The following is a 25,748-nucleotide window of genomic DNA, read 5'->3' on the forward strand; positions in this document are numbered from 1 at the left end:
ATCACTATCCATGGTATCCTGGAGAACACTCAAGCAGCTAATCCATAACATCCGACGCCAAGACCTCAGCAGTCAGAGACTCATACTGAAAGACTATCAAGGCAACCGGATTCCAGTCGCAGGTACCCGCCATGTGCAGGTCTCGTTCAAGGGACATAAGGCAATTCTACCACTCACCATCATAGACCGAGACCGGCCAAGTCTATTGGGTCTTCAGTGGTTCGCGCCATTAGGAATCGGAGTGGCTGGCATCCATCATACTGAAGACAATGACTGGGAGGCGGCTCTCGTCCACGACTTCCGAGTAGTGTTCAACGAAAGCCTAGGCAAGTACAAGGGGTCCCCTATTTCATTTAATCTTCGCCCCGACATAGCACCCATTCGTCTAAAGCCACGCCGAGTTCCCTTTGCTCTTAAATCCAAAATTGATGAGCAACTGGACAAATTAATTGCGCAGGGCGTGTTAGAATCTATTGACCACGCCCGATGGGAGACACCAATCGTCACCCCCATAAAACCTGACGGGTCCATAAGAATCTGCGGTGACTACAAGATCACCCTCAATCACGCGCTACAGCAGAGCGCCTACCCAGTGCCAGTTGTTCAACATCTCCTGCATTCACTTGGGGGTGGCAAAATATTTGCAAAATTAGATCTGGCCCAAGCGTATCAACAGCTACCAGTTGATCCCGAGACTGCAGAAGCCCAAACTATAGTCACACATCATGGTGCATTCAAATGCAACAGGCTCCAGTTTGGTGTAAGCGTAGCCCCAGGCATCTTTCAAAGCCTGATGGAGAGACTATTACAAGGGATAAAAGGGTCGTGCCCTATTTTGATGACGTATTAATAGCAGCACCCACAAAAACCAATTAGAAAACGTCTCAGAACAGTCCTACAGAGGTTCAAAACGCTGGCCTCAAGGTTAAGAAGGAAAAGTGCCAGCTTTGCACAGAAAGGGTGGAGTTTCTTGGCTACCTCCTTGACAAGCAAGGAATCCACCCCACAGAAAAAAAATTGGCAGCTATCAAAAACGCCCCAAGACCCAAAAACAAAACCGACCTCCAAGCCTTCCTGGGACTTATTAACTTTTATAACATCTTCTTACCCCAAAAGGCGACTGTTGCTGAGCCCCTTCATAGACTACTCGATAAAAGGGCATCCTGGATTTGGGGACGTTGGGAGGAACACACCTTCCAGCAAGTAAAAGACCTCCTTACCTCAAAGGCAGTACTAATTCAGTATAACGAGACACTACCTTTGACGGCCACGTGTGATGCCTCACCATTTGGGATAGGGGCCATCCTGAGCCACGTCCTACCAAACGGCTCAGAAGCACCAATTGCATTTTTTTCACAAACTCTATCAAAGACAGAAAGGAACTATAGCCAATTAGATAAGGAAGCCCTTGCTATTGTCTCTGCAATAAAACGATTTCATGAATATGTTTATAGGAGACCGTTTTCTATTATAACGGATCATAAGCCACTACTTGGGATCCTGGCGGGCGACAAACCTACTCCACACATTCTCTCCCCCAGAATGACGCGATGGTCAGAATTTCTCGCTGCCTACGACTATCAATTAAAGTACCGCCTGGGGAAATCTATTCCCCACGCAGATGCCTTGAGCCGCACACAGCTACCCGAGCCACAGGAAGACCCAGCTCCCACACTCCCCATACTGCAAATAGAGACAATGCCATCGCCTCCACTAACGGCTCAAGACATCGCCTTTGAAACTCGTTTGGCACGAGTTCTTGGCTGGGTGGAGAGGGGATGGCCAGATTATGACACTAAGGAAATGTTTAAGCCGTTTAAAAACAGACAAACGGAACTTTTTTCACAAAAAGGGTGCATTTTGTGGGGAGACCGAGTTGTTGTACCAACTAAGTTACAAAAAAGGGTCTTGCAAATGCTACACGATGGACACCCGGGCATTGTGCGTATGAAAGCGCTGGCAAGAAGTTATGCCTGGTGGCCAGGTATAGATAAACAAATCGAAACCTGGGTCGCCTCTTGTAACAAATCCCAGGAAAACCACTCAGCTCCACCTAAAGCCCCACCAACAGAATGGGAGACACCCAGGGGTCCTTGGTCTCGCATTCATATTGACTTTGCGGGACCTACGAGAGGCCACACCTTCTTAATAACTGTTGATGCCTACTCAAACTGGCTTGAGGTCAATAAAATGAAAGCAACCACTACTGAGGCGGTCATTAAAAAACTGAACAGACTCTTCGCCACACACAGGTTACCAGATGTCCTGGTCTCTGACAATGGGCCCCAATTTACTGCCTTAGCTTTTGAACAGTATTTAGCAGAACGGGGCATCCGACACGCACTCACATTGCCGGCTCATCCTGCGGCGAATGGCCGGGCTGAACAAATGGTTCAGTTTACAAAGAAAACCCTACAGAAAATGGATCAAGGCAACATCCACGACAAAGTCACTAGAATGCTGCTCCTGCAACACATCACACCAAACAGCACGACCAACAAGAGCCCCGCTGAACTCCTGATGGCCAGGAAACTCAGATCGCCTCTAGATCGTTTGCACCCTGCCTACACCCCGGAAAAGCCCCTGGGTTCCAGCAGCAAGCACCGTGTTTTCAAGGTAGGAGACCTTGTTTTCGCAAAAAAAATTTCTGGGGATCCCCTTTGGATTCCTGCCCAGGTAACTCAAGTTACGGGTCCCCACTCCTACCGTCTACTCACTACTGATGGCAGACCATGAAAACGCCATATTGACCAACTGCGTTCCAGACTAACCACATCTTCCAACCCTGACCCTAAATTTGACACTAGGGGGGGGAGGGGAAGCAGTGAACTCAGAATTAGAACCAACACCTGTTTATTCCGAGCTAACACCGAGATCACTGCACCATGGTTGGCAACACTCACCAGCTGCAGCTGAGACTGGACAGTCAAACGCTTCGCCAAGAAGCAGCAACCAGGCAGGTTCAGCGAGCCCCGGGAGCCAGGCTGAGGACTCCATCACCCCGGGGGCACCAGAGGAGAGCCCTAACCATGACACCGGTTCACCGTTCCTGTTTGATCCAGCAAGCAGTCCATCTGAACCCGGGTTTGAACAGGGTCCAGCGGAACTGCGTAAGTCAGGCAGACAGGTGCGAAGACCTGCCTACCTGTGAGACTATATTACTCCACCCCTTAAACGGAACCGAGAGGGGAGGGGTGTTCCGGACTAGCAGGCTCGTAGCCTGCAAATCTGATTGGCCCGCTGAAAGCCGATCGTGATTGGTCGCCATAGACTGATGCGATTGGCCAGTAAACGGGCTGCCGCGATTGGCCCTGCCAAGAGCGGCAAACTCAAATCGCCTTCATTGGCTGCCTAGCCGCAGCCAGCCCTTTATAAGGGGCTGCTGCGGCTGGGGTTAGTTGCTCAGATCTGAAGTCACAAATAAAGAGCTTTAGTTACTATCTGAGTCTTGCCTCCGTTCTTGAACCGTCCTCCCAGATATAACACAAACAACCTTCCAGAAATTATGAGACTGTTTTTAAAAAATATGTTAGATGTTACCATAAAATGCTGTTGACACTCCTACTTCTCCAATGTCAAGCACTATCGATTCTTCAGTAGAGATTTGATATCACATTCCATTGTAGTGAAGTTACTAACATTCTGGTAAGAATCAGCTATATTCATTAACATCATTCCTGTTTGCAGTAATACTTTCTTCATCTCTATCTAATAAGGTTCTAAATGCTCAAATCTGAACTGTGATTTTAATTCGTTGCATACTTGCATTAATGAATAGAAAAAGGTGGGAATAGCTACAATTTCACTACAACAAAAGCAATTGTGGCATGTATTATAAAGTGCATTTTCATAGAGCTCATCAACATTCTATGTACTTTCTGTCGGTGTTAAAACATTTCACATGGAGTTAAAAACATAATAAAAGTTACCATGCAGCCTCTTTTCAATAAAGAAATATCTGTTATCTGTTGCTGCATTTTTAGTTTATTGAAGAAAACATTACACAACAGCTTTTACTATGTTTTTATTCTACAAAATATCTTTTATCAGGAAGATAGAACACATTTTACCGAAAACAGAACAAGACAATCATAAATATTTCTGCATTTATATTTTTCTATTGGCTGAAAGGTACTTCCCATCTTAATTGAATAAAGTTTGGCTATTGTGTAGTGAGCATTGCTCTGAAACCCATAAATGTATTACATCAATTATGGATCAAAGCTACACCTGTTATGCAGCTTCACATTTTACTTTTGTATCATATTGAGAGATTCCCTGAACTGAATTAAGAGATACCCACTATTGGCCTATAATGTCTCATATTCTATTCTTGTTCTTCCTCCTTTCCTAATTGTCTTATTCTTAAAATATAGCTGAATATTGCAACTATTACCCTCACATATATTACAGTATAAAGAACCATGAACTGACCATGATGTAATAATGCTAACATGCTTGATTTGCAATAGGGAAAACTAACACAGCATAACTAGTTGTGAAAAGAATGGGATACAAATATAGTGGCCTAAGAAGAAGAAAAGGTTTTATGATGGGAGAAAAAATAATAAAATAACACACACCGTCCATTATAGAGATAATAAGAAGTAAAATTAATTGTATACGCTTATAGTTCATCATCTAGAGAAGAGGAAGTATATTCTTTCATAGTTGTGATTCATAATTACAGCCAAGATAAGAATGCCACTCAAGTGAAGCTAGAGGAGTAGGAAGAAAGTAGGATCATATAGTGAAGTTTAAGTAACTACTACGGTAACTCATCCTATGCCTGCATTTAAGTAAGCAAGATGTACCTGCTTACTATACTGTATAGCCAGAGATCCACTCAGTATTTCCAAAGATGGCCACAATCATTTCTTGTTTTCTTCTGGATAAACTGAATGCCCTCAGAGCTGGTTTCATATTAATGTCTAGTGATATACTATTTGTGTTTTAAGATGTAGATTGTGTCTTACATTGCAACTGAAAGGCATAAATAGAAGTTTTAATCATTTTCATTACTTTGTTGATTCTAACCACATTATCCACCACAAAAATAAGTTAAAGTTATCATTTTGAAAAGTAAATGGTAGCATATATGCATTGCTTTGCTTAGTTCTCTTAATTTTTTCATAGTCAATTTATTTTAGAATCCCTATGTTCTTTTTTCAAAGATTTTAATACATCCTAGATAGATGGCTAAACTTATCTCCGGGTGGGGATGAGTCTTCCTACCGAGATGAGGTGAACTGGTTGCTTTCGTGGTGTGGAGACAACTTGGTCCTCAACACCAATAAGACCAAGGAGCTTATAGTGGATTATAGAAGGAACAGATCAGACATCCAGCCCTTGCTTATCAATGGAGACCAAGTGGAGCAAGTGGCCAGTTTTAAGTTTCTGGGTGTTACCCTAAAAGAGGACCTGGCCTGGGGTGCCCACATTGCAGCCCTGGTCAAAAGGGCCCAGCAGTTTATACTATCTGAGGCTTCTCAGAAAACAACAACTGAATGAGAAACTGCTGGTGACCTTCTACCGCTGCACCATACAGAGCATTTTAACATACTGCACCTCTGTATGGTTTGCCTATTGCACAGTGGCAGATAGGAAAGCACTCCAGAGGGTTAATGTCATTGCACAGAAGATCATTGGTTGCCCTCTTCCCTCTTTGGAAGTGCTTTATAGCTCCCACTGCCTTAAGAAAATTCAAAACATTCTCAAAGTTCTATCTCATCCTGGGAACCCTTGTTTTGAACTATTACCATCTGGCAGACGGTACAGAATAATAAAAGCAAGGACAAATAGGCTGAAAAACAGCTTCTATCCCAGGGCAGTAGCTCTTTTGAATTCTGCTGTATAGTGCAGTGTTGGTGTGGTGTCAGCGGTTTCCAGTTCAATGTGTGAAGGGTGAAGGATGTGTGTTTGTGTTTATTTTCAGGGTCATGGTTATGATGTGCACTGAAGATGGTGTTTGATTTCGTTGTACGAGGTGCAATAACAATAAAGTAAACTAAATGTCAGAATGCCAGCAATGTTTTGTTTTCTTTGGATATCAACATAATCTAAATAACCAGCATTTTTCACTTTGTGAATAATTTCCAGTAATACTTCTAGAACATTCTATTCAACTTTCACTATCAGTTGAATAGTCAAACTTTTCAGTAATTAATATTTTTTGCAAGGGAGAGAAATCCTTGCTAAATTATCTATCTTGGCACACAAAATAAGATGTTATATAAAAGAAGATATAATATTCATTAGGAAGATGAGATTAAGGACTTGAAAGCAAAAAGATGCTTACGAGCATGTGGTAATGTGATGTATAAAGACAGTGTTTTTCAAATTTGGAAAGTTTAAGATGTGAGGATTTTTGGTGAAATCTGGCAGTTGAAGTCCACGCATCTTAAACCTACCAAGTTTGAAAAATATTGCCTAAAACCAAACATGTTTACTCCTGAGATCATATGGTAGCAGTGAAAACACACGACTGATTTAAGAAATTATAGAAACATAGTATGTTTACACCTCTGCATGTTCTGAAATCTCTTTTTGCTTCTGAGTCCAAAGTACAGGACATACTATTTTAATATTCTGTTGACAAACTATATAAAAAGATGGAAAAAATGATTTTATTTATTGCATATTATTTTTGAATGCTTTTATTTCTGAAGAGGAATATAATTATAAATAAAACATCAGAAAAGAAGCTATACTTCACTACACACAATGCAATCTGTCATTTTTGTCTCAGTTCCCTAGACATAATTTCCACCAAAATTCAGTGGGGCTTACTTTTAAGTAGACATGCATAGAGTTTTCTAAGATTAGATGAATGATTACTGTCTGTATCAAAGTTACAGCTTTGGTTTCATAACTAAAAGGGAGGCACTACACAAAATTATGGCTGATCTTTCCAATTAAAACCACAGTTTTAGGCTAATAAAAATAAGATTTATTTTAGTGATGTAGTAAATAATTTCTACAGTGTAAAACAAATTAGAGCACATTCTATTGTTTACGAGATGAATGGCATAAAAAATGGCTGGGAATTTTAATATCCTGCTTAATGTCAAGTTGGAAAATGAGATTCTTAACCTTTCACTTCATTCACAAAGATGGATGGCCATGGGGTATTAAAAATAAAACCATAATATTACAAAGCCTTTATTCAAAAGCTGGTAGTTCTGTCTGAAAAATACTTAATACATAAAAGACATTCTTCTATGACATGAAGTAACCATGAATCAATTACCTAGAATCTACTCATTTTGTTATCAGGGAAAGTTATGCATTCTACTAAGTAGTATTGTTAAATAATGTTCAGTTATTTCAATTTATTAAATGCCAAGTTACTTGGTCTCCTGGACTATTTTTATTGGAGTGGTTTGAGGTACTTTTGTGTAGCAAGTCTATCATGACCAATTAATATGTCATATCTGAAAAGTCTGAAGTTCTACACTGGCATAATCAATATTATGAACCTCTCATAAGTGTGACCCTTCTTCTATTGATCAGTGGGGGAGGAAAATCTTTTAATTTCCCACAATTCCCTGTATTAATTATTTCCTGGCATCACCAGGTAGTTTCGAATCAGTTATCTGATAAGACAGAGACCATCTATTACACAAGCAGCACAACTGTCTTTCATTTTGAAAATTCTACTCGTCAATGTATTCCATCTTGTTTTATATCTCTTTCATGGATGCTTTTTATCAGGGGGGATCAATTCTATGACTGCCTTGGTCCACCTGCCATCAGTTCTTCTTGCCATGTGACTAGCCCTTTTCCATTTCAGTTCTTTTACTCTCTTGATGATAAATGTGAGATGATAAATATACTTTTATTTGTTCTCTAATCATGTGCAGATCTTTCTACCTTGTCTTGTAATGCCGAGCATGTATCTTTCCATGGCTCTTTGCACCACTTGTAGTTTTTGTATTGATTGTGAGGTTAGTGTCCGTGTTTCACCAGCATATGTTAGACCAGATAGCATAAACTGATCTAAAACTTCTCAGGCATAAGGGGGAAGTTGTTCTTGAAAATTATGCTTAGCTTGCCAAATGCCTGCAACCACATTTAATACGCCATTCAGTTTTCTTTATTGTACCACCTTCCATTGAGATCCATTGACCCAATTATATGTAGGTGTCTACTATGTCTAGTTCTTCTCCAGGTATAATATTTTTTTCTTTCTTTGGTGAATTTATAACCCGGCTCTTTTTCAAGTTTATTTTTAAGCCACATGGTTCTCCTGGTTTGTGCAGCTCTTGTATGTGTCTTTGTAGCTCTTTTGTGAGAAGAGAACAACATTGTTTACAAATCTTAAATGATTTAAATAAGCACCATTGATTTTATTCTATGTTTTGCCCACTCTAGTTTGCAAAATACTTCTTCAAGGAAGGCTGAGAAAAGGATAGGTGATGTTGTATTGCCTTGTCATACACCTCGTTCTATGTTGATTTCTACTTTAAGATCATTAAGGCAAATTGTTGCCATTGTTTTTTTATCTATTGATTGTGGTAAGTTTATGCAAGCACTGTCTACATCTTGGTTAAGCAATGCCTTAATGACTGTTTGCTGGAATACTGAGTCAAACACCTTTTCGTTGTCAATGAAAACCATGCACAGAGGCATGGTATACTCGTGCCTTTCAATGATTTGCTGAACAACCTGGATGTGATCCATTGTGCTGTAGCCACTTCTGAACCCTGCATGCTCCTTTGGCTGTGCAACATTTAATGTGCTCAATTATCTTTTTGCTATTATCTTGGTGAAAACCTTGTAGATGACTGAAATAATGCTTATTGGGTAATAATTCTTTAAATCATCTTGAGCCCCATTTTTGTGTATAAAAATCATTTCAGTATTTTCTGTGCATTTGGGTATTTTTTTCTTCTTCTCTGAGGTATCTTGAGTATACTTTTGCTAGTATCTTGTATAAACAATGACTGCCAGCTTTCAGCATTTCAACCATAACAGAGTCATTTCCTGAAGCTTTGCCATTTTTCATTGATTTTGTGGCAATGAAACTTGACACTTTCTCTACTAGGACATCTGCATTTCTTCTTTTGTGGGTGTTGTTACTTTTGAATTCTCTTGATCTTTTTATAGCTCTGAATAGAATTTTTCAATTATTTCTAACATTTCCTATCTTGTTCTACATACAGAACATCTTTATATTTTAATACAAAAATCTTCTTTCTTATATTTATAAGCTTGCATTTTGCTCCATTAATCCCTTCCACAAGCTTCATGTTAAACTGGTGATTTCTTCTTGGATACATTTTCTTATGGCCTTGCATAGTTCAATGTAGTCAAGTTTATTAGTGAGACTTCCATTATTCATTGCTTGAATGTTGACTGTTCCTATGTCCAAAGGCATCCTGATTTAACCTGGAGATTCTTAGCACCCTCTGCCTTCAGGCAGATCTTCCTGCTGCTGAGGGTAGTTGCCTTAGGACCTCTGGGGAATGAGGGCTGTTTTTGAAATTGTATTGACATGTGGAAGGAGGACAAAGCCCAATAGAAATACATTACATTGAAGAAATGTCAGTATAATTTGTGGATCCAACTTATCATTTGTTTGCATGCTGAGAGTTCCAATGAATGTCAATAAAATTCTACTATCTATCAATCTGTTCATTGTATTTTAGATGTAATTTTCATGCATGTCCCTTATATACATTGTCTTTTCTATAGGAAATGTAATTCAATTATGAAGTCACAGAAACATCTCATATTTAATCAATTGTATTCTATGCATTAGAGCTTAATCCAAGGTTGATATTTTTGAGTGATCTTGATCTTTGTACAGTTCTGAGGACATCAGATCGGGGGTGGGATTCTACCAGTTCGCACCTATTTGCTAGAACTGGTTCGTAACATTCTAAGCAGTTCAGAGAATCAGTTGTTAGAAAAAATTAGTGGCCTAATCCTGTAAGGAAAGCAGGAAGGAAACATTCTGGTGTTGCTTACAGAAACTGCCTCTCTTGTTAAACCTTATTACATTCTTGGCAGGACTAGACTTCCTGTCTCAGGAACATCTCTGGAGTTTTTTTTCCCCTCCTTTGCTGGTACTTTGCTTGTGTGGAGTGACCATTCTAAGTTACAATGGCACTGAAAAAAGTGACTTATGACCATTTTTCACACTTACGATTGTTGCAGCATTCCCACAGTCATGAGAGGCCAGGCGAGGAGATGCGTGCCTCAATGTGAGTGATATTGAGTTGGCCATGCCCAGCCAATAACATGATTACCAAGCCATGCCCACCAACTAAGCCACGCCCACAGAACCGGTTGTTAAAAAATTTGAATCTCATCCCTGCAACAGTTATGCATAACACTGAGGACACCAGTAGAACACTTATCCTATTAATCCTTAAATACTGTTTCTATAAATATATTTTCTAAGAAAAATTAAAAGACTCTGTGTATGCTAGAAGTGCATTTATTTAAATAGTCACATAATATTTTTTTTTTGAATCACAGCTAGTTCAAGAAAATATAAAATTAGAATATGTGTTGGGAAGCTAATAGAATGTCATTTAATATTCTCTGTTTAATTTTGCAAACTTGTACCAAAATATCCCATAAAAATCATTTAAAATTATGGCCCTGTTGCATTTTGGAAATCATTCAAGAAAATGTGCCAGATCATTATTGTGGTCCAGTCAATCGATTTGCTTTGATTGTCTTTGAATATTGACTGGCCTATTTAAAATCAAAGTAAGTGCCATACAGACACATCTTCAAACAAAAATTGAACCAACCCAAAAATATCAATAACAAAAAGCCTTCAAACACCTGCAAAGTCTTTCTTTTAACACTGGCCTCCACTCAGAATGTATCAAGGCAACCACAACACTATGACAAATATCTTTTATAAAGTGTCTGATCTAATTATAAATTTAAATTACAGGGTCCTTATGCAGAAAACATAATAATAGCAATGAGCGTGGAAATGGCTAAATTCCCAACCAAATCATCCCTATTAGTTTCTATTCATGACTTGAATTATGCCTTTTTAAAATCCTCCCATAATATTCAGTATTTACTTACCATTACATTTATGAAGCATTGCAATTTCCTGCTGACATTAATTCATTCCTCAAAATAGAACATTCAGGCCTTTTCTCTGATAAACATATAAACCATTCAGATGTCTTTCTTGAACTTGGAAAAAGCAAGAAAGCTCAGAAGCACAATCAGGCTGAATGAGAGCTGGCTTTTGAAAAAGCGAAGATACATTCTCTCGCTCTAAATTTTTTTTAAAAAAAATGGCCGCCTACCTTAAAAACAAACATTTCATGGCGGAGAATGGCTAGAGTATTGAAATTTCCATCACAGATGTTGGGTTTGACACCAGGGTAGGAGGGCTTATCCCCTGTGGGTGGCCGAGGAGCTTTAGCCCTGTCATTCTTCCTGGGATCAGCTGGAGGGACAGAACGATGTGGAGGTACTGTCGGCAAGGGTCTTGTTGGTGGTGGGATTCTGTCAGGTGGACCTTTAAATGAGAAAGAAAACTTTCATAAGATTAATATACGTAAGTTGCATAATATTGGGTTTTATGAACCAAGATAATACTGATTTTATGAAATAGCATAAGAACGTGATGACATAATTTTTCATTAGCAAGTTAAATGATTGGAGAACTCAACACTGAGTTATTTTGGAGGATGGCAAAAAGCATTATATTAATAAATGAAAAAGTTATATAATTGTCAAGGAATAATTGTCAGAAATTTGTGACCTCTCTCTTTTGAATTAGAAAGGGTACAGTAATATTGTTACTGCAAAGATTCTATGATATCTTACAATAATAGTTTGTACTGTTCATATTATGGTAGTGAATTCATTGGTAAACTAGTGGCTGTTGGTAAGTATAAAATACTGTATAAGATATTTTTTTCTTTTTCTTCTCAGTTTGTATTTTACTTTTTGCATTTATTCTTGTTTCTTTTTTAAGGTGATTTCTTTGTTAAAAAAATAAAACCAGAAAACAATTATTTTTTAATTATTTTGAATCCTCACAATTTTGGAGGTTAATTGTGTTCCTAATTTTTTCTTGTATTTATTTACTAATTACTAAGTAATTAAGAGAAATATATTAAGCATTTCCAAGGTTTTTTCCTTTTTCAAAAACAGCTATCCACATTACTATGTTACAGACAGATTAATATACTGTGGTTAAAATATATATATTTTAGACCAGAAATGCACACATTGAAATAATTGTTATTTTTAAGGCTAGTTTAATTTAAATTAACTAATTAGGTCTAGTTAAATTTGCATAATTCATCTCAATTGAATTTCTGGTTACTGGGTGCCTGTTAAAATTTATTCTACTTTTTTCCTCCATTTAATCATGTCAAATGTTTGGGCATTGCCTGCGCAAGACCTTGCAGTTTACTTGGAAAGGGTTTTCAGAAGTGATTTGCCATTGTCTCTTTCTAGGGCTCAGAGAAAGTGACTGGCCCAAAGCCACTCAGTTAGATCTGTGGGAAAGATGGGACCAGAACTCGTAGTTTCCTCATTTCTAGCCTAATGTCTTAGCCACTACAACAAACTAGCTTTTCCACTTTTTTTTGACTGGTTATAAATTGCTGAGCTATGGTTATTTTATTTCATCCTTTTAAAATAAACTAAATTATCCTTATGACCTCTACAGCCTTCAACAAAGAAAGATATATCTGGGGCAGATATATACAAAAATTAGTACTAGAGTAGAATTTAAACCATACAAAAAAATGAAAGCGATAGACAAATCTATGTTGTTATAACATATCTATAAAGTTAATTTTTAAATGCTTTTTAAAAGTGCTTTAGTTTATTAGAATGGATTTCAGGTTGGCCTACAAATTAAATTATCAAATAGAAGAGCTAATAAAAACAGAAGATATGCATCTAAACAAGCAGTACCTTGCAACAATTTTTTTATATTCAAGAAAAATGGAATGTTTTCTCTTTAATAGGAATACAGTATGTAGTTATTCAGGTCCAAAGTAGAAAAGGTGATTCATATCCAAATAGCTGCACATCACTATTCTTAGGCAATGAATTAAACATGAATGTTGTGTCATATTATCTTAAGACTATACTTATCAATGGTTTAAATGGTTTAAGGTGCTCTTTGCCAGAATAACTGCTAAAAATATGCTTTGTTATAATGATAAGCTAGAGGTATGCTATCTGTAAATAACAAGGTAGTTTGGTAGGGTCAAACTTTAGTCATTTTCTTGCTTCTGATGTGGCCTTCTTAGTGACATTGGACTATCCATATAAAAACAGAATGGTAGATAAATTGTTTCTTTGACAGATCTAATAAAGTTTTTTTTCTTCTTTCTTCATATCACATGCAAATCAGAAAAAAAATAGCATAATTATGTTTCCTTAATATCTGATATTCTAGATGTAGAGAATAGTCAATAATATTTGGTGGCACCTTATATATAAAAAATTCACCTTTGTTCAGGTATTTTCCCACGTCATTATAGTTGTGCTTTTAAAGTTGTAGCAACGTTTCGGCAGAATCTCATCTGCCATCATCAGACTTCTGTATTGTGTTAGTCTATATGTATATATATGTAATCTTTTAAAGACATTAATTAAAGTCAGTTTTGCATGATAAAATTATAGATATTAAAAATGAAATATTTCTTCATTTGAACAATGTTTAATCTAAATATTAAGTGACAGCCAACTTTGGATTTTATCATTGACATTACCTCAGAGGAATTGTGGCAGGCAATATTCAGTTTAAAATTTTGGAATTCAAAAATTGCACACATACAGTTTGTTTAGCAAAACATGTCTAACTCCCAAGATCCACAAATCTTCAAAATTTAGCCTACAGCTGCTAGAAATGTGAATCTAGTATCAAAGAAAAATAGAAAAATTGTCTAGATTTTTCTGTCTACATTAGGGGTCTTCAAACTTGACAGTTTTAAGACTTGTGGACTTCGACTCCCAGAATTCCTCCTCCAGTCATGTTAGCTCAGGAATTCTCGGAGTTGAAGTCTTAAAATTGCCAAATTTGAGGACCTCTGGTCTAGATGTCTAAGAGTTCATGGGAAACACCTCACTCTCTCTCCAGAAAAGCAGAATATTCTTTAACATGCAATATAAAACTGAGCTACTTGTACATTACCACAGTTACAATTTCATCAGTCCCAATTTCATCAGTCTTACAAACAGATGTGGCAATAACAAATAACCTTATTCAACTGTAAGAAAATTCATGTCTGTGCTCTAAGCAGTTTCTAGTCTAAACGTATCCAGAGGTCCCATACCAATCAAACAGAAAACAAATCAAAGGAACAAGAAACAGTAGTAATCAGGGGACATGGCTGTACCAATAAAGATAACTAAACAGACTTAAAGACAGGAAAAAGTAAGCAGTTAGTAAAAAGACAAAAATATTAAAATGTCATTACAAAGAACAAATTAAAAAATTAAAATGTCATGACAAAGAGCAAATTAAAATGTAGATCCTTGAAAGATATTCCCAAAGGTACCTCTACTAAAAGGCAACTGGACTTTCTTGGTTTTTTTTTTTTTTGGGTTTGAAAATGTTTAACTTCTAATATTTTCAAAGAAAAAAAGGCAAGAAAGGTGTGTTTTGTTTTGTTGTTGGAAAAAGTATCTTTGGGACAATCATGACCTGGATGATTAAGGATCTCCATGCATACTTGAACTACAATGCTCCCTTTGCTGTAAATTGTTTAAACTTAAATTGTTTAAAACATTATTGGTGAAATATTCAAGGCATTTAGAATTCTTTGGACAAAATCCAAAAGATAAAGGGGGTTTTATCAAATACACTGATCTCAAAAATTTATGTAGTTAGACTTTTTCAACAATTTAGTGACATTTTTCATATTTTATAGCAAACAGGCCACTGTAAAATATGGAATAGATGTTTGTAAAGAGAAAAGATTTAATGAACCTCAATTGTTTTTATATTCTTATTCAATGGCAATGGTTTAGAACAAATTACTACTTTTCAATAAAAATACTAATCTGACATTTCCACCATTAAACAAGATGGGAATCAGTTTATCTAGTGAAGGAATAGAAACAGTTCAAACATATTTTAGTAAATCAATGTTTATAATGAAATATAAGATGACAAGAAATGCTGAAATGGAAATACTGGAGGGAATGAAGAAAGTTTAGTAGCAAATTAATAGATATTGAATACATAAAATGAGGAATTTCTGTCTCCTGTATTCCTAATGTGAATAAACTAAATCTCCCATGCAAAACAAAGGGAGGATAACATCAGAGAAAGCAATAACAACAGGAAAACACATATTTAATTTGTAAAACACAAAATGAGAAGATTTTTGGAGAAATAGATATAAATAATAAGCCCATGAGAAACATGGAATCATAGATTTGAAAGGGATATTGAACGTCTAGGCTAGTGTTTCTCAACCTTTGCAACTTTAAGGTGCGTGGATTTCAATTCCCAGAGTTCCTCCGCCAGCAATGAATAAGAAATATTCTAAGCACAAATTGATTGTCCAACTTGAAAGCCTCTTAGAATCCACAACTCAAAGGGAAAGTTGTTCCACTCTTTAAGAGCTATACTGGTAATGACATTCTTCCTTATTTCAAGTTTGGATTGTATAAAGCAATTGACATTCACTTCAACAGAGCATCTATTCTGTGGAGGCCTTGTGATGTACTTTGCAGAAGTCAAGAGATAATTCAATTAAATTCTTCAACAAAACAACCGAATGGCCTTAGACCATCTGAGGACAGAGTTGTGGAAAAAGGCCTCCTCATCACCTTCTCCAATGCTGGATAAAGTGCTTCAAAGCTTGACAGTTTTCAGTGTATGTTAAAGCTGCCTTGCTGGGAATACTGCCACTGACCAGTTTGGAAAAGCTTTCAGACTTTGTAAATTTGGCACATGGTGCAGAGTTATCTCTAGCACTTGGTGAAAATATAAAGTTTAGAAGACCTAAAGCATATTGCTAAGGGCCCTCCAAAGTGGACCATCTTCAGTGAGTCACTGTGGACAATTCCACAGCATTTGCCAAAGCTGACCAGCTTGGAAATCCTCTGGCCAGTGCTACAGGAGAAGAATTCCCACAGTCTTCTTTTACAGAATTTGCTCTGCAGTAACAGACCAAAAGGCAATCTGAGGCACAGGAGCAGGGCCGTGTCACATCACCCTTTGAATTAGATGGAATCAGTTTTACTGAAATGAAGAAGCCACTGAAGCTTAATAAACAAACATTTTTTGCATGTTCACTTTACCTTCTATTAGAACTTCAAGCTACAGTAGGTAGCAGCACTTAGCTGATCTTGACTGGCCCCCAAGGAAGTGACACAGGATTTGACCTGGTTAATAACTTGCATAAAAAAGTATCACAAAAATCCCAGGAGTATGCTAGATTGAACTAAACGGACTAGTCTTAAAGCAATGGCAACTAATTGCTGAATAATTGCCACGAAAACTGCAGGAATAGGTAGAGAGAATCAAAAGAGCACAAGGAGCTTTAAGTGTGTCAATCTGCAGACTGATTGACAGCTTTCCATGAAACTGACCATGTATGCAAAGATTTCTCAGTGTACACAGCTGAAATAATCCTCTCTCACATTATGCATATTTCTTTTAAAAGAGCATACCGTATATCTTTTGGATTCCCTGCAAATCATCATTAGGTAGTTTGAAATTGTCAGTTTCCATGTATTGGTAAAATGGAGCCATAATGGCAGTTGGATCATTTGAATGCTCCAATCCAAGGGCATGTCCCAGTTCGTGAACTGCTACTAGAAACAAATCATTTCCTGGAGAAACAGAAAAAAATGTATATAGTATTTATATCTCCACTTATTTAAGCAATTTACATAAAAGCATAATTTAAGTAAATTTCAATCTGGCTTTTCAAAATTGCAGGACTGGCTGCTATATACATCTTACTCTGTGAAGCTTGAAGATGTGTTGAAGATTCCTAAACAGAAGAGAACTCTAAATGTGTTCTTTTAAACATCTTATGGCTGTGAAAAAAAAAAAAAAGAAAAGCACTGGGAGCTCAGGTATTTAAAAAAACCTAAAATAACACTGATTCCAAAAATCAGTATATAGCTGTTCAAAATTTTTCAGATTTAGTGAGATTTTTTCTTATTTTGCAACAAATACGCTACTGTAAATATGGTATAGAAGTATAAATGTATTTCTAAAGCAGAGAAGTAAACAGAGAGCAGACAGTGAACCTCATGCTCTTGTTCAAACAATAATAGTTCTATAAATATCGATTTAACATACAAAAAAATTTAAAATTTACTAGGCCAATATGAGTACTTTTTATATCTTGAATAGTAAATTATTATATATTTCACTACTACTCCATATGTTTCTTTGATCTACATTTATGCAATTTTCATTTTGGTTGCATTTTGGAATCCTCGATCTCAAGTATAGTATTTCCACTAAATAATTCCAAATTTCCTGGATCTTTCCAGACAATCCATTTTCATCAGTGTCCATGCCAGATGAGCATTAGTTCTCATTCAGCCCGACAAAACCAACAGGATAGCAGACTTGACCACTGCTAAATAAGGGACAGATGGAAACCAGCCCTCTTGACCAAAAAGAGATTGTGTAGGCAAAAAAGAGTCACAAACTGATTGAATATTTATGCTATAAATAGGATTTGCTCTTGTAACACAGCTGCTGGTAGACTTTTCATTATGGCTTCCTATTTTTCTCAAATTAACAACAAAATAATTATTGGAAATTCTTGGATTCTTGTGAGATACAAGAAGGTTGACAAGATTCTTCTTAGTAAAAAACGCCCTGAAAACTGAATCTTCTTCTATAGCATTGGCCAATGAGACTCTAGCACTTGGTGGTTCCAGTGTGGATTCCAGAATTCCAGAAACCAATTTCCACTGGATTCCATCTTTCCACTGGATAAGTTTAATAATCAAAACAATATATAAACAAAACTTACAAAAATCTGAATAAGTATGCAGTATGGTTATTGCCAGTTCTACTCTCTCTAAGGAGATATTCACATAACAACTTATTTCAAGAAAGTGGATCTTAATCCACTTTATGTTGATTTCTGTTAGAACTATAGTTGATCACAGCTTTCCAGAAAATATTATAATCTAGTATTTCAGGTATTTTTAGAATACCATAATAGGACAAAAATAGAAAGTAGTACTACTGAACCTATTCTCAACACCATATAAGACAATCAGTCTGATAAAGTGCAGGGGTGTCAAACTCATGGCCCATGGGCCAGATGCATCACGCGCTGGCCACACACACACCCCATTTTAGTGAAGGGGAAAGTCGCGATATGTCATGTGACAATGTGATGATGCAAATTTGACACCCCTGATATAGTGGAATATGTGATTAAAGGCAGTAAATTAAAAAAAAAAAATCAGATTGTGAGTTCTAGCCTTACTTTAGAGATAAAGCCAGCTGGCTAACTTTGCCCATGTATTCTTTCTCAGTTGTAGAAGGACAATAGCAGACCACTTCCAAAAATCTTACTAAGGAAACTACAGGGATTTATCCAGGCAGACATTAGGAGTCAAGACTGACTGAAGTCAATATTTCAAACATTAATATTTCAAACATTTATCTTATCTTCAGAGGTTTCTTTTCTTATAGAATAAAATAAAAACCAATTTAGTTTACTTGGACATTGTGCTAGCATTTTTTTGTACTTCACCTGAGTTTAAGCATCTTCATAAGTCAAACAAACTGAAGATGATAAAGTACATTTATACATACCGTAATTGATTATTGATGTTTTTATTAATAAATTTAAAACAATAGTAGCTTTGGCATCCAAATCAAACTTTATTCCAAAACTGATCTGCACTGTTTTCAGTTCTACAAATTATCTCTTGTCTCTGCAAGGAGTTTTCAGAAGAGATTATTGGAGACTATTGCATAGATGTAATACACAAAGATCTGTTTGAACTATTATTTGGTTTTTCAAGTGATCAGCTACTCCCATACTTTTTGTTAAAAGTAATAAAACTAATTATTAAGATCCACAGTTATTCTGGTATTTGGATTTTTCTCACATACTTCTCATTTACTAGATCATTCATTTCCATGAACCGAAAAAAAAACCAACCAAAATGGAAAACCAATATATTGACAGGATGCAATGAGAAGAAATGTAGAACGGAACTCACATTCTGTTGAGGTATCCAGAGCCTTAAAATCCTGGTCACCATCTGGGGAAAAAGCCAGTTCCTCAAAGCTTTCTGAAAGTTATTAGAGTTGGGTCCATCTAGATCTCAGGGATGGTGTTCCAAAAGGCAGAAAAGACTGAATTTCTAGAATTCCTAAAAATGCCCTTGATGGTTGGGTATTTTAGGGCCTGAACCCAAATATTTAGAAAATGTACAGATTGGAGAGCAACCATCTAATAAGTTCCAAGGTTTAATCTGCTTGGTTGATCCCTTCCAAAGTCACCAGCTTACTTGCATCACTGCCATATCAGATGCCAATGCAGTATGTTTTGTGCTTTAAAGCATTCCGGCTTGAAGTTCTTTGCTTTCTTGGTATAAACGCTACACATGATTTATTCACTGTTGAGACATTTGCTTCCCAGGAAATTAATGTCTGACTTCAAGATTATTTGGGTTCAGTGCATCGAATGAACTAGAAGCCATATGAAATTTACTAGAAGGTGATCTCTGCAATACAACAAAAGTTGAGGATTCTCTGCCCTCCCCCCGAGCCCCTTGGTTGCTGACATGCTAATTTAGGTTTCTTTTATTTTTCTTATATGTATCCATGTATTCATAACTATGTTTTTACTTATACTTATTATCTTGTAAGCAATTGACAAACCAAATAAAATAAATAAATAAATAAAAATAGGTGAGAAAATGACTAAGTCCAGATTGCATTTATTCAAACTTTTTTTTACATAATCACCGCCTTTCTATCACACTTGAAAACCATTAAAGTAACTCAATATTAAATAATCTTTCTGTAAATGATCACAATGATTTTAAGGAGAAAGGCGGGGGGGTGGGAAACTTCTCTAAAAAGCTGCTGGATAGACAAGTATTTGCACATTTATTCACAAAATGTTCTAATTCAACAGAAGATAAAAGGAACTCTAGCCCCTTAATACCAACAAAATGCTACATTTTAAACATATAAAAATACACATTAGTCACTACCTGGCAATAAAAAAGCAATTCTGCCATAAAAATCAGGTTAAGTAACTGATAATATCTGTTTCTGCTATAAATATGAGCTGTATATTAAAAGCAATCAGACATGTTTTAGATCAGGGGTCGCCAACCTTTTGGACCTCAGGGACCACCTAACTCATAATTTTAGATACCAGGGACCACTAACTGGTTCTGTGGGTGTGGCCTAATTTGTGGGTGTGGCTTGGTGGTCATGTGACTGGCTGGGCATGGCTTGTATGTAAATATTATAAATATTTATATAAATATTGATTTTTTTTTATAAAAAAGAGCAACTTTTACCCAAAATCAGGCAAAGCAGGCAGGCATATTGAGTTGCTCACAGAATCACAGATTCATTCAGAGATCTATCTATCTGCCATTGGCTAGCTCAGTCTGTCACATAAAGTTTGCTTGCAAGCAAACTCACAAAACTAACTCATAACACACCATGCATGTAAATATTGAATTTTTTATTTTAAAAAAGAGCAACTTTTACTCAAAATCAGGCAAAGCAGGCATATTGAGTTGCTCACAGAATCATTCAGTGATCTATCTATCTGCCATCGGCTAGCTCAGTCCCTCAAATTTGCTTGCCGTGACTAGGCACTGAATTTGCTTGCAAGCAAACCTTCAGTCCTAAGGGAGATTTGGCTGTGCTGAGCCGAAGATCTAAAGCTACCTAGAAAGCAAGAAATCCAACCATTTCCTGCTTCCTAGCTAATCTAAATCTCCCAGCATAGCAGAACAGATGATAGTCGGAAAAAGGAAAAGTAGCAATTTAGCAGGCAAGTTTGTTGGGTAAGGAATGAGTAGGCAGAGAGGGTTCTGGCAGGCCATGTGGGCGGCACAGCCTTGTGTTTCTGTGCAGCCTGGATTAATTTGTGGAGGGTGCTCTGGGGGTGAGATTTCTCTGTGGCCCACCAAAATTTTCTCACGGCCCACCAGTGGGCTGTGGGCCACCAGTTGGTGACCACTGTTTTAGATTATTTAGATTGGTTCAGAAGAACTTGTCTGTTTAAGGAACCATTTCTTTCAGCTACAGATGTGAAATAAAGATGTGAAGAAAGAGCAAATTACTTTTTATGCCCTAAAGTTTATAAGCTGTATTGATATTGCCTTTTCAAGGCATATTTACAAGGTTTTGCCTGTTGTAAAATGGCCTATTCTGTAATTTCCTAGTAATCTCCAGCATCTCTACTGTTGATCCATTCAATCTAATTTAATCCTTCATTAAACCAGATTATCCGGATGTTGTGATTTGCAGAGAGAAAAGGGTTTGTAGTAGATAAAGTACATCTTTGTAAAGAGTCTAGGGGCAATACTTTTATTTTATATTGACATAAAGCAACCTAATCAGAGAGTGACATGTCTAAAACAAACAATACTGGGATCTGACTGAAAGAGCTAAGCTAAATCCTTTTGATGGAAAGTGCCGCTTAAGACATCTAATTCAACTACCAACTTACTGTGGGAATCACAGCTAGGTGGCTGCCCAATCTTCCACTTGAATATATACAATGAAAGATAACCCACCATCACTTCAGTCAGGTAATTGGTTGCACTATTAAACTATTCTTATTAGGACGGGTTTTCTTTTCGCTGTACATTCAATCACAAATTGTCATTCTGTCACTGAAATATATTATTACAGATAGTCCTTGACTTATGACCATATTTGAGCCCAACATTTCTGTTGTGAAGTGAGACATTTGTGAAGTGAATTTTGCCCATTTTATGACCTTTTTTGCATCAGTTGTTAAGTGACTTTGCTTGTCAGAAGGTCACAAAAGGGGATGCATGACTGTGGGACGCAGCAAGGGTCCTAAGTATGATCCATGCACCTGAATTTTGATCACATGATCATGGGGATTTTGGAAAGGTCATAACTGGGAAAAACAGGCATAACTAACTTTTTTCAGTGCCATTATAATTTTGATTGGTCACTAAACGAACTGTGGTAAGTCGAGGATTACCTCTATTCTAATGTCAAAAGTCTGGAGCAAGAAAGAGTAGGTGACATCCTTGAAAGTATTTGGAGAGTGATTTCATATTTCTTCTCTGTCATTTTTTCTCAAGGTCAAACATACTGAAGTTCTTCCATTTGTTCTCACTTCCTCCCAAAGGAATTTATTTTCAGTCCCTTGATCACCTCCATTACTTTTTTAATTTCTCTGAATTCTCCTCAAAATGGAGTATCCCAACCTAGCTTTTAAGGAATATTCAGACCAATGCTGAATAAAGTAAAACATTTACTGCTTGAATTATAGAAATTATATTTTTGGTCAGAAACTGCATCTCTCTCTCTCTCTCTCTGCAGCTATATCACACTGCTGACTAACTTATAGCTTGCAATGAATGACTGTTCCAAGAACTTTTTCACAAGCGTTACTACCACTACATAGGAGCTGTGGTTGTTCAGTGGTTAGAATGCAGTATTTCAGGCTAACTCACTGCCAAGAGTCGATTATGACCAGCTCATAGTTGATTCAGCCTTCCATCCTTTCTGAGGTCAGTAAAATGAAGACCCCGTTTGTTAAAGGCAATATGTTGATATTTGTAAATAAAGCACTATGGAGCGATATATAAGTCTAAGTGTTATTGCTATCTCCCATCCAATTCATTGTATCCATATGTTAAACCATATGATCATTTTTGATGGACTAGATTTAAATATAGTATAGTGGTTTTGAATATAGTTTTATTTTTATAGAAAATATCAATAATGCATTTTTCTGTCATTGTTCTTCTGTAATTTACAGTGTTAATATTTTTATTTAAAGTATTATGAAGGTAATACTATGTTATATTTTATGTTTCTTCTTTTGAGCTGATATACAGATACGATATTAACTGAATGTTTTTTTCTCATTTTGAAATTTTACCTCTTCATTTGTAAACATGTTGAAATAAACCAATATGCAGGCAGCCACTTATAAAACACCAATACATGATAAATATTGTTAGCACTTGCTTTACACTTGAAAATATTCATATAGCAAGGTCAAAAATAAACATTAAAATAGTGAATTGGGAAAGAAATCAGCTTAAAAGGGAGAAATGATTTGGCAAAGGAAAAAATGGAACCAAAAAAACCCCTTAAAGCATAAATTGCAAGCAACACATACAAGGAGTAAAACAACAACCAATACAAGAGCTTATTAGAACTAGACAATACATGACCCTGGTTCTGTGATTTGCAATACTGGTTATAGTACAAAAAAAATGTAGTTCCTATTAGAATGAAAATATTTCTAATTTATCACAATTATTCAATGAAATGTAATAGCCTCCTGCAAGGCACTGTGAACAAATAATGCATAAAAATAGAAAGTTATATCAAAAACTCTTAACAGGAATCAACAAAGTTTAATAACATGTTAAATAGGAGTAATATGTCATTTGTTAAGCAAATTAGAAGCTTATTCTTTAATATTAACACACAGTGAAACCAGATAGCAAGCCAACTTTCAAATAACATTTCTTTCCCAGGCAAATATCTCAGTGGGATTCTTTAAGTTTAATAAAATACTACAACAAATCTTAAAGCTGTCATATAACTCCTTTAAAATATAAGGTTTATTCTTAACTGGCATCTCTGAATGAATATTTTCATGCTGATTATATGGGCCATATTTTGCCTCTCTTGGCACTTTCCAGCTTTCCTGTCCCACTTGACTTTTTTACAGTCTTTAATTACAAGAACAAATTAAAGTGTCAATCTCTAACATTTTTAAGATTGCCTTTTAGCTCTTCACAGGAGTATATTTCTTTAAATTTCTGATAAAATACCATATGTTTAAGCACACTTTTAAAAGAATCTTGATAGCTAGTTAATGTTGGCAAAGAAATCTTAAATACTCTGACTCTCATTGACTTGAATCAATCACCTCCTATATCAAAATCTAGCTACTAGCATACCTGCAAAATACAATTTGCCTAGGTTATGCACTGACATCAAGTTATAAACTGGACAATATTTAAAAGTGCCTAGCTTTGAGACTGCCATTCTTCTGTCACTAATAAGTGGTCATAATAAGAGAAGGAAGGAAGGAAGTTAATTGCTAAGAAAACTCTTTTAAACTACTATCAAATGGGGCTGGCAGTTTACCTACATATTATTTCTAGTGGCATCTGAGATCAAAAGTCAAGAAAAGCCACCCCTGAATATTGAAGCCACATCCTTTGTACATCCAAAAAGTAAGTGAAGGAAGGAACCCTGACTTTATAAAAGATGTCCAAAACTTTGTTGACAACAATCCAAGGCAGTTTTTCCAGAGAGAGAGAGGGAGAAAAGGGTATCTTACTGAGTTAAACAGATGATTCACACCAGAGTTTTAATACTAACTGCTCTTGCACCCCATTGCTACTACTATTATTTAATGTTTAACTATGTGTGTACTTGGAGACTGTAGATCATATTGTCACATATTGGATAAGTGGTAACTCAGTAAAAATAAAGCAGTTTCATTCCCAGATTCTGTGTACAACCTGATATATGTGTTTGTTTATATGTATGTGCAAGTGAAAAATCTAATATGTATGTTCTGTGACAAGCTGATGTAAAGTTTACTATGTATCTTTGAGTACTTTAATCAGATTGATGATATTGGATAATTCATTTGTTAAACTGCTACTTATAATGAGGGCCATAAACAAGGGGAACCTAGAAACAGCAGAAATAATGAAGTGCTATCTCACAAACTCTCAGTTTCTTTCAGTTAAGTCAAGGCTTGTTTCCTTGCAAAACTTTATTGCCCATGTGGTTTGGGAATTAATATGAATAGTTTAAAAAACATTAACTCAGAACAAGATTTATGGAAACAGAAAGAAGACTATATTAAGATTTTAGTGAGGACTTCAAGAAATTGTTCACCTGATTTGAGAAATGAAGAATTCAAATTGCCTTCATTAGCAGAGCAATATAGTGCAGAAAATGAGCCAAGGGGATTGGGTGATTTGCATTTTTGCTAAATAATCAAACAATTGTATTTTCCCAGCCTCCTGTATGCCAGAAGAACAAAAGGGAGAAAAACAATCACTCAGATAATGAAGTCTCTTGACACTCTGGCTTCAATTTAGGTTCTCTACACACTGACACTGAACTTGTGGTCTGTTTTATCAGATATTTCACATGGCTGACATTCAGCAATACTTCATCACATAATAATCACAATTTATACACCTGACAAAAAAATTGGGAGGGGGGAAAGGCAGGGGAAAAGTTGAAGTCTAAATCTGAAGAATGATTCATGCCTTTAATTCACTTAATGCATTGTGCTTCACTCTCTCTTTTAGTGTTAAAAGTATCAAAATCTGAAAATCAAAGTTGAAAGATTATGGCATAAACCTGCTGTAATGATCCCAGTAGTTATCAGCAGACTGGGTGCCATACCAAAAAGTCTTGGATGGCAATTTGAAAGTCTTTTGATAAATTTCTTTTTGTCAATTACAAAGCCCATACTGCATGATTCTGCACACATACATTACAACATCTTACTCAACATCTTGGGAAGAGTGGTTACAGCATTTTCTAGGCAGTTTTTAACATCAGCATATTG

At 36.3% G+C, this 25,748-nt stretch overlaps 1 protein-coding gene across 2 annotated transcripts in view; it reads right to left on the reverse strand.

Annotated features, from left to right (window-relative positions):
* The window catches only part of MMP16 (matrix metallopeptidase 16), a 187,316-nt gene that overhangs the window by 44,556 nt on the left and 117,012 nt on the right, over positions 1 to 25,748 (reverse strand). For both annotated transcript variants that reach the window (XM_087931486.1, XM_087931485.1), the window contains exons 5-6: positions 16,636 to 16,797; positions 11,286 to 11,500 (exon numbers count right to left, since the gene is read on the reverse strand). In XM_087931486.1, the coding sequence (XP_087787612.1) occupies positions 11,286 to 11,500; positions 16,636 to 16,797 (377 nt within the window). The remainder of the gene's footprint in view (positions 1 to 11,285; positions 11,501 to 16,635; positions 16,798 to 25,748) is intronic.

The sequence above is a fragment of the Pseudonaja textilis genome, chromosome 3 (genome assembly GCF_049901715.1).
Source record: "Pseudonaja textilis isolate UNSWEBS1 chromosome 3, rPseTex1.2, whole genome shotgun sequence".
Lineage (NCBI taxonomy): Eukaryota > Metazoa > Chordata > Lepidosauria > Squamata > Elapidae > Pseudonaja > Pseudonaja textilis.